The sequence below is a fragment of the Mastomys coucha genome, unplaced genomic scaffold (genome assembly GCF_008632895.1).
Source record: "Mastomys coucha isolate ucsf_1 unplaced genomic scaffold, UCSF_Mcou_1 pScaffold7, whole genome shotgun sequence".
Lineage (NCBI taxonomy): Eukaryota > Metazoa > Chordata > Mammalia > Rodentia > Muridae > Mastomys > Mastomys coucha.
In genome coordinates, this window is record NW_022196913.1 from 28,816,073 (window position 1) to 28,824,139 (window position 8,067).

Sequence of the window (8,067 nt, forward strand, 5' to 3'; positions counted from 1 at the left end):
CCCTAACTTCTCATGCTTTATTGGCAGTCTATTGTATTGTTCTTCCCTAACTTCTCATGCTTTATTGGCAGTCTATTGTATTGTTCTTAGATCTCCGCCTTTGTCCTCAAGTGGTGTTCTCTTCTTCCCATGACTCTCTTTAAATGTCCTCATTTTATAAGAGACCTGTTCATATTGGATTAAGGACCCCTGTTCCATTATGATAATGAGCTCAGGATCCCTTACTGCATTGTGATGTGGGCTCATGGTCACGGTTATATTCCTCAGAAGCCCTACTTCCAAATAAGGTCACGTGAAGGCTCCAGTACCTGGTTCTGCAAGGACACAGTGTCACTTATTCAGGGGGAGGGAAACAGACCTGGAAAGGTTATGTTGACACAGATGGTTGTGACCAAACACCTGGCAAAATGCAGTTTAAGGAAGGAAAGAAGGAAAGAGGAAGGAAGGAAAGAAGGAAGGAAGGAAGGAAGGAAGGAAGGAAGGAAGGAAGGAAGGAAGGAAGGTTCCTTGAAAGGAAGGTTATTTGGCTAAAAGGTTTTAGGATCTAGTCCATCGTGGCTGGAAAACACAGCAATGGAAAAGTGAGGCGGCTGGTCACCATGCGTCTGCAATCAGGAAGCTCAGAGGTGAATGCTGGTGTGCAACTTGACTTCTCCTTTTCATTCAGCCCACTGGATGGTGGTCAGTGGGACACACTTGATGAGACTGTGAACACAGGGCAATGGCTGAGAACAATTCAGCTCCCATCCTCTCTTTTGTCTCAACTGCACAAGATAAAACTGTAAGCCACAGAAAGGTTCTTACATCTGGACCTAATTCACTCAGTGTATGCTATTAACTCACCAGAAATAGCATTTTCATAGGAACTGGGGTAAGGAGGTGGGTGGCCAGAAGGAATGGAGATCTAGGGCAAGCTGTCTGCCTCTTGCTGTTTTTCCAGTGAATACTATTGGCTTTGGGGACAAGACAGTTCCTCCTGCCCTGATGCGTAGTTCCTGTCCATTTGCAGGAAGCTTCCTGCCCTAAGGGGCAAGACCCCGTGTACCATAAATGATTCCCCAGTCATTGCTCAATCCCAGCACACAGCATTTCCAGGCTCTCTCTGAAAGGTGGTTTCTGCCCTGGTTGAGATGACCAGTGATCCCAGTAGGACTTAGAACTTCCCCATAGGAACTGGTTCATAGATGGCCCCCCTCGATAGTGCTGCTGGTCCATCCTCAACAATTCTTGACCCCTGAGTTAACTGCTTGACTTACCTAGTCCTACTATCAAGATTCCCCTTGGGAAACAACTGACACAATTCCAAGCAGTTACAGAAGGAAGGAAAGGTAATACTGGGTGGGAATCTTCAAAAACACACAGTAAACAAGACTCTAAAAATAAACGTTTTGGGCGAATGATAGCTCCTCAAATGACACCTTCATTTGCATCTTCTGACTGAAGAAAAGCCCCAGCTGTGGTTGAAGTATCACACGCTGGTGGAATGTGTTGGGTAGTTCTGGGTGGTGATGCAAACCACTGGTTGTCACGTGAAAGCTGGACTTTAACTCCTCCCTTTGGGAGGGATTGTTGGATTGGTTTTTATTTTTTTATTTTTTTGTTATTTTTTTTTAAGCTACATTGTCTTTGTTTTTTCTTCTTCTTCTTCTTTACTGATGAAAGTCCTAAGTATCAGAATGAGTAAATATTATGCAATGGTCATTGTTTGACACAGACGGATTATCTGCTCGTTAATGTGGGTTTGTTAGAACTAGGAAAAGCCTACATGAATACTAAGGTTGGTTTAAGTGTTACTCTAAAGTTCCCCTCAAATGCAAGAGGTTTACAAAAGAGAAAAAACGCAACTGTTGCTGAGGGAAACAAAGAAGCTCATGTCTTCCAAATGCAGGCTTTGGTGTACCACAAGGCTTGCTTTACTTTCAGATAAACTGTCATTGAAGCAAAAGCAAGATATGAGAAATGTGAGCCCCTCTCTTTCAACACTGCCCATTGTGTTGAGATTCATAAGTAGGAAAGCTAAGAGCCCGCCGTCCTCTCAAAGAAATATGAAAGTTGGTCCTTTGAAATAGAACTTATCAAACTCTGCCTGAGTGATATCTATGCTTGAATCCAACTGGATCTGCATCCCCTTCCGAATAAGTCTTTCTTCTCAGTGGTGAGAATTACCTCATCTGGAGTTCACACTACAAAAACTTTCAGAAGGCTTTTCATATGAATGAAGCTGCTTTCTTCATGGCAGATGCGGAAGCTGCCCTCCCCTGGGCTTGGGCAATCCACCCTGGGGAAGGAAATTGCCTCCCAGTCAGTGTGGCTGCTCAGAGCTAAGGTGGCTCCCGTGTGTGCTAGGTTGTGAGTGCCTCCAGCTCCCTGTCTTCCCACAATGCAGTTCCTAGAGCCTGAGGAGCTTCTGGTGGATGAAGAGGATGACATTTTTGGTGAAGGTAAACACATCTTTCTGACAGGAGCCAGGCTGCTCTGCTCTAGGGTGGGAACTTTTCAAGTGGTTTGTACAAAGGACTTAAGGATTTTTTTGAATCAGAAAAGACAGTTATTCTGAGTGAGGTGGTTGTAACGGGGCACAAGGCAAGGAAAGGAATTGCAGTTGAGCGATTGTTCCAAAGATTTTGTTTTTAAAGGATTACAGCTAAGTAAAGATCTACTTTAGGCCAGAAAATAGAACTGAAATGTTATACTTTGTCCCTCATATGTGTGCTCTTTGATGACATCCAAAGGGAAGGCTGTCATAGTACTTTGTGCATGCGGGGTCCTGGGGTAGGAACTGAATGAATGGGGCTGGAGGGCTTCTCCTGGTGACCAGCCAACCTTCCCCTCCTCCACCCTCTCACCCCCTTCTCTTCCTACATCCTTCTCCCTCCTCCCTCCCTCCTTCTACTTGGCTGTCCCCCTCCCTTTGTTCTGTCACATTTATTTGCCACCCAGCTCTTCATTTTTCTTTTCCTTGTGTGTGTGTGTGTGTGTGTGTGTGTGTGTGTGTGTGTGTGTGTGTTGGAATGGGGGGAGCGCAGGGGCGAGGTTGAACCCTGGGCACACCTGATGCCCTCTGGCATTGCTTAGCTTTCCATCTCCATTCACAGATCTTCAGTTAACAGTGCAGTTAGGCTTAGTGTTTAAAATGGGTAGGTAGTAACCTCCTGATGTCATATTCTAATGCTGCAATGAGATGGGCCATAGACAAAAACTTTCTAGAATTTGGAATTGCCTAAATGGATGGAAATTGGGACTGGGGGAACCTCAGATTTTTCATTAAATACCTTGTTTGGGATTTTTTTTTTTTTTAAAAAAAAAAAAGTCTGTCAGGTAGTGGAAACGGAATACTGGGAGTGTCGGGGTGTACCCCGTCTCCTAAATATTACAAGTTCTACCAGGTAAGAATAAAGTGTGTGTGCTGAGAAGCCCTGTGCTCTGCCCTCTGGGATATGCTTGCTATCTACACTGTTTGCTTTAGCCATAGAAATATTTAAAATCAGAATTTATGACTGTTGCATGGTGACATATACTTGTAATTCCAGCACTGGTGGGTGGAGACAGGAGGATCAGGAGTCAAAGGCATCCTCAGCTACATAGTACATTGAGGCCAGCCTGAGCTATAGGAGTGGTCTTAAAAGAAAATGTAAATAATAATGCAGGCCAGGGATGTTTGCACACACCTCTAATCTCAACACTTTGGAGGCAAAGGTGAGGAGTTCAAGGCCAGCTTGGGCTACATAGTGTGACCTTGTTAGAAAAAAAATGAGTAAAAACAAAAATAAGATAAAATCATGTTTTGGGTTTTTATCACAGTGGATCGGTGTGAGGGATTCCTCTTGAGCTTAGCAGCTGGTGACTAAGGTTGCCATCTGCTGCTTTGCTTGACTGAGAACTGACAGGTGTTTTGAAATCGGGTCTTAGGCTTTGTTCTTTGACTTTCCCTCCTGGAGTTGGTGGTTGCTTACTTAGAAACCAGGTTAACAATTACAACTAGAAAGATTCACCTACTTTGGATAATCTCATACTTTTCAGCCACTTTCCCCTCCAGGGATGACATTCTAAAATGTCCAGTCCACATTTTTCTATCCAAAGGGGTTTTTCCCTTTTTGTATCTGGGTCTGGTGCCAAAGAGCACCATCTACAGGTTAGTGCACAAGCCTGGATCAGGCATGGGACCATCCTGAAAGGAAGGTTGGTTAGCAAGACAAAGCAGGCCTCCACAAACCTGCAGACCTTTCTGCTGAGCATTCACAGCTATCAGGGTCATTACTTTTTAAATTTTTAGTTTATATGTACCGGTAGTTTGTCTGCATAGATGTCTGTGTACCACATGCCTGACATCTGTGGAGACCAAAAGAGAGTGTCTGATCCCCTGGCATGGGCTTAACAGACAGTTCTGAGATGTCAGTCGGTGCTGGGAATCAAATCGAGGTCCTCTAGAAAATCAGCCTGTGCTCTTGCCCACTGATCCCCCTAATGCCGTTATTTCATCCTCAGTGACTGGTGTCATTTCGGAGCGGCTTTAGACTTGAATTCTAGTTCTGTCTTGCACAGGTTTTGCAATGTAACTTCTGTTTCCTCAGTGGCAACGTGAGACTGCAGCATCTATTTGATTGTACAGATTAGCTTCATTGAAGGGTCCTAACTGTTTGTCTTGTTCTTCTGTGGATCATATTGTTTAACGTACTCCTTAGAGACTAGAGTGAGTCCTTCGTGAACACTAGTCAGTATGCTTTCATTGGTTTTCACAGTCATGGCTAGTTCATGTGGGATCTGGTTTTTAAGTGGCATCTCACTTTAAGAAGTGCTGTGTAGGCTCTGCCTGGGTTTTGCCCATTAATCTGCTCTGTGACCTCAAACAGATTATCTAACCCCTTTGTTTTCCAGTTTAGTCACTTGGGAAATGGAGCACAAATCTCCTAGGACTGTGTTCACATAAAATCCTATTACAGAGAAGTACTTAGAATAGTACTCCATGAACAGTAATATACTTACTGCTGCTTTGCAACTATACACTCATGTAATAGAATGGGGATTCTGTTATCCCCTATTGGTTATAGTTGCAGGAATATGGGCAGGTCATTGATCCTCTCTGAGCCTCATTCTATATTGAAAACACAAGAGTTATACAGTCTCTGAGGCCTCTGTTTTGTTTTGTTTCTATTTTGCTTTTAAGTTATTTCAGCTAGCATATAGAATATAAGTTTTATTTTCACACACACGTGTATGTATTGTACTTTGCTCATGTGTACCCTTCCACTCCCCTTCATCCCCCACTTTGCCTCTCTTGGCTGAGACATCATTTTTAAAACCTCAGCTCTCTGCCTGACCTCACCATCAGGACATTTTCACCTGAAGTGCATGACCACCCAGGTTTCTCCTGGGCTTTCTGCTCTCTGACCTGCCAGAGAAAGCAGTGCAGTCCCCGCACAGTGAGTCTCTTCCCACGCACAGACCCTTCTGGGAACCACTCGGGAAGCTTGTTGTTAGGGCAACCCTGTTTCTTTACAGCTGATACATTTTTTTAAAGGAAGCATCTCCCCCCTAAAAACACAGGTTCACAGGTTTTGTACAGATGTAGAAAGATCTGGAAAGGAAAAGAAAGCAAGTAGTGCTTACAAGGTGTTTGCTCACCGCCTCTCTGAGATCCTGTTTGTTCTCTGTGGCTAGAGAAAATGTTAAGGTTCACAGAACTAAGAAGCATGGGGTGCTACTCTGCTGTTATTTTCAGAGAGAGAGAGAATGTTTACCTACACATTACACCCAAGATTTTTTCCACAACTCTAATTCTCCCTCCCTCACTCACTCCCTCCCCGCTTCCTCTCACCTCCTCCCTCCCTCCCTCCTCCTCTTCCCTCTCTCCCCCCTCCCCCCTCCCCTACTCACACAGGTAACCCTCATTGCGTCATTAGAAAACAGTTACCATCAGGTAGCCATGAACTTTCTTAGAAAAGTGGATGATTTGATTATCAAGGCATTGAAAAAATTGAAAAATCCAACAGCTGGCACTATTGGCTGTTTCTTTTTGTGGTTTCATGCTTATCAAATTAAAGGGCATTCATACATGTCATTGCCAGGTGACCTTGGCAGTGGTGGACACCACTGCATGGATTATCTTTCAGAGAAGAGAACACTAATCCTGAGGGAAGACTCAGTTCTCAGGTGGTGGTCAGTCAACCTGCTAGCATGAACATTGCACCTCAGCAGATGTTAGTTGTCTCCTGTTTTAGAAGCCCAAGCCTGGCTGCTTCCATTTTCAGAACTGCTCAGCAGCTGCAGTCCAGTGTGATGAGTGGAATAGTAAAACACCACGAGTTCGCAATGTGTGTGCAAAGTATGGCTTGGGCGCTTATATTCCCACAGCTCTTAAGATCTCACTTCAAGACCTCATCCAACTGCAAAAGTTTTGCCAGCTCTTTCTGTTCCCAGAGCTGGTAGACCACATGGTAGCAGAGATACACAGTCTCCTATCCTGGAGGAGCTTCTTTGGTCTCCTCAAAGAAGGCTTCTAGGTGTAGCCTTGTGCCAGGGTAGGTTGATACCCCAGGGTTACCCTCCCCCTTCTCAGAGAAGGAGCAAGGAGGGGCTGTGTGAGAAGGGATGGGGGCTTTGATGGGAATGTAAAGTGAATACATAAATTAAGGAGGGGGAGGCTTCTATATGGAGAGGAACTGGCTGCCTGTAGCTCTTAAGACTTAAGAGACTAGCGGGTGTTTGGAACAAATTCACTCATTTTTTAAAAATAAGTATCAGTCTTGGGGGTGGAGAGATGGCTCAGGGGGTTAGGAGCACTTACTGTTCTTGCAAAGAATTCAGGTTCAATTTCCAGCACCCATGTGATGGCTCACAACCATCTGTAACACCAGTACCTGAGCTTTGGATACCCTCCTCTGGCAGGCACACGTGTGGTGTGTAGACGAAATACCCATACATATAGTTAAAATAAACATTAAGAAGAAAGAAAGAAAGAAAGAAATTGGTCTGTGTGCTTTCCTTTCCAAAGGGAACTGTACCTCAGGTCAAAAGGCTCTCAAAATGTATCAACAAATTGTTAACTAGAATGCAAGCCAAGTTTTGCCTCTCTATGTAGAGAGTTTGTAAAATTATATGTTTCCCCACACCAGGAAAAGGAGCCCACCGTTGACACTACCTGAAAGGTCAGAACTCAGAGACTGGATAGCCCAGAGACCTAAGATAGAACCAAAGATGGCCAGGAAAAAAAAGTTAATGAAATGATTCCTAGTGCTATTCTGCAATACTCAGATTGGTGCCTACCCCAGTGGCCATCAGAGAGGCTTCATCCAGCAACTGATGGAAACAGATGCAGAGAGCTTGAAGAATCCCACAGTAGATGTGGAGAAAGGATTGTAGGAGCTAGAAGGCTCAAGGACACCATAGGAAAACCCACAGAATCAGCCAACCTGGGCTCATAGGGGCTCAGAGAGACTGAGTCACCAACCAGGGAGCCTGCATGGGGCTGACCTAGGCCCTCTGCACATATGTTACAATTGTGTAGCTTGATCTTCTTGTGAGACTCCTAACAGTGGGTGTAGGGGCTGTCTTTGACCCTTTTCCTGGCTTTTGGGACCCGTTCCTCATACTGGATGGTCTTGTCAAGTCTTACTATGAGGGGAAGTGCCTAGCCTTACTGCTATATGATATGCCATGCTCAGTTGATATCCAAGAAGGGCAAGAGAAATGGAGGAGGATGGGAGGGTGGCAAAGGGGGGAGGGAGCAGGAATTGAGAGAAGAGGAGGGAGGGAAAACTGAGGTTGAGATATAAAATTAATAATGATGATGATAATAAGCCAAGATGTTTTCTGAATTACATTTGTCTCTTACAAAATTAAAACATGACAGGAGGGAAGAAGAGGTAGGAAGGAAGAAAGGAAGGAAGGAAAGAAGGAAGGAAGGAAGGAAGGAAGGAAGGAAGGAAGGAAGGAAGGAAGGAAGGGAAACTAAATTAAGATTATATCTAAAAGCAATAAATCCAGGAAGCTCAGCCTGGCTGAGACTTCACAGAAAAAGTAAGGGAAACAGCATAAGCCTTGGCAGAAACTGTGTGTGTGTGTGTGTGT

The 8,067-nt window shown here is 44.5% G+C and overlaps 1 protein-coding gene across 6 annotated transcripts in view; it reads left to right on the forward strand.

Moving 5' to 3' along the window:
- Ripor2 (RHO family interacting cell polarization regulator 2) overlaps positions 1 to 8,067 on the forward strand; it is a 225,438-nt gene that overhangs the window by 106,176 nt on the left and 111,195 nt on the right. For 2 of the 6 annotated variants that reach the window (XM_031359120.1, XM_031359126.1), the window contains exon 1: positions 2,292 to 2,441. The exons of the other annotated variants lie outside the window; for them this stretch is intronic. In XM_031359120.1, coding sequence (XP_031214980.1) covers positions 2,381 to 2,441 — 61 coding nt within the window. In that variant the 5' untranslated portion in view covers positions 2,292 to 2,380. Of the gene's footprint in view, positions 1 to 2,291; positions 2,442 to 8,067 lie in introns of those variants that run through there. 6 annotated transcript variants of the gene reach the window in all.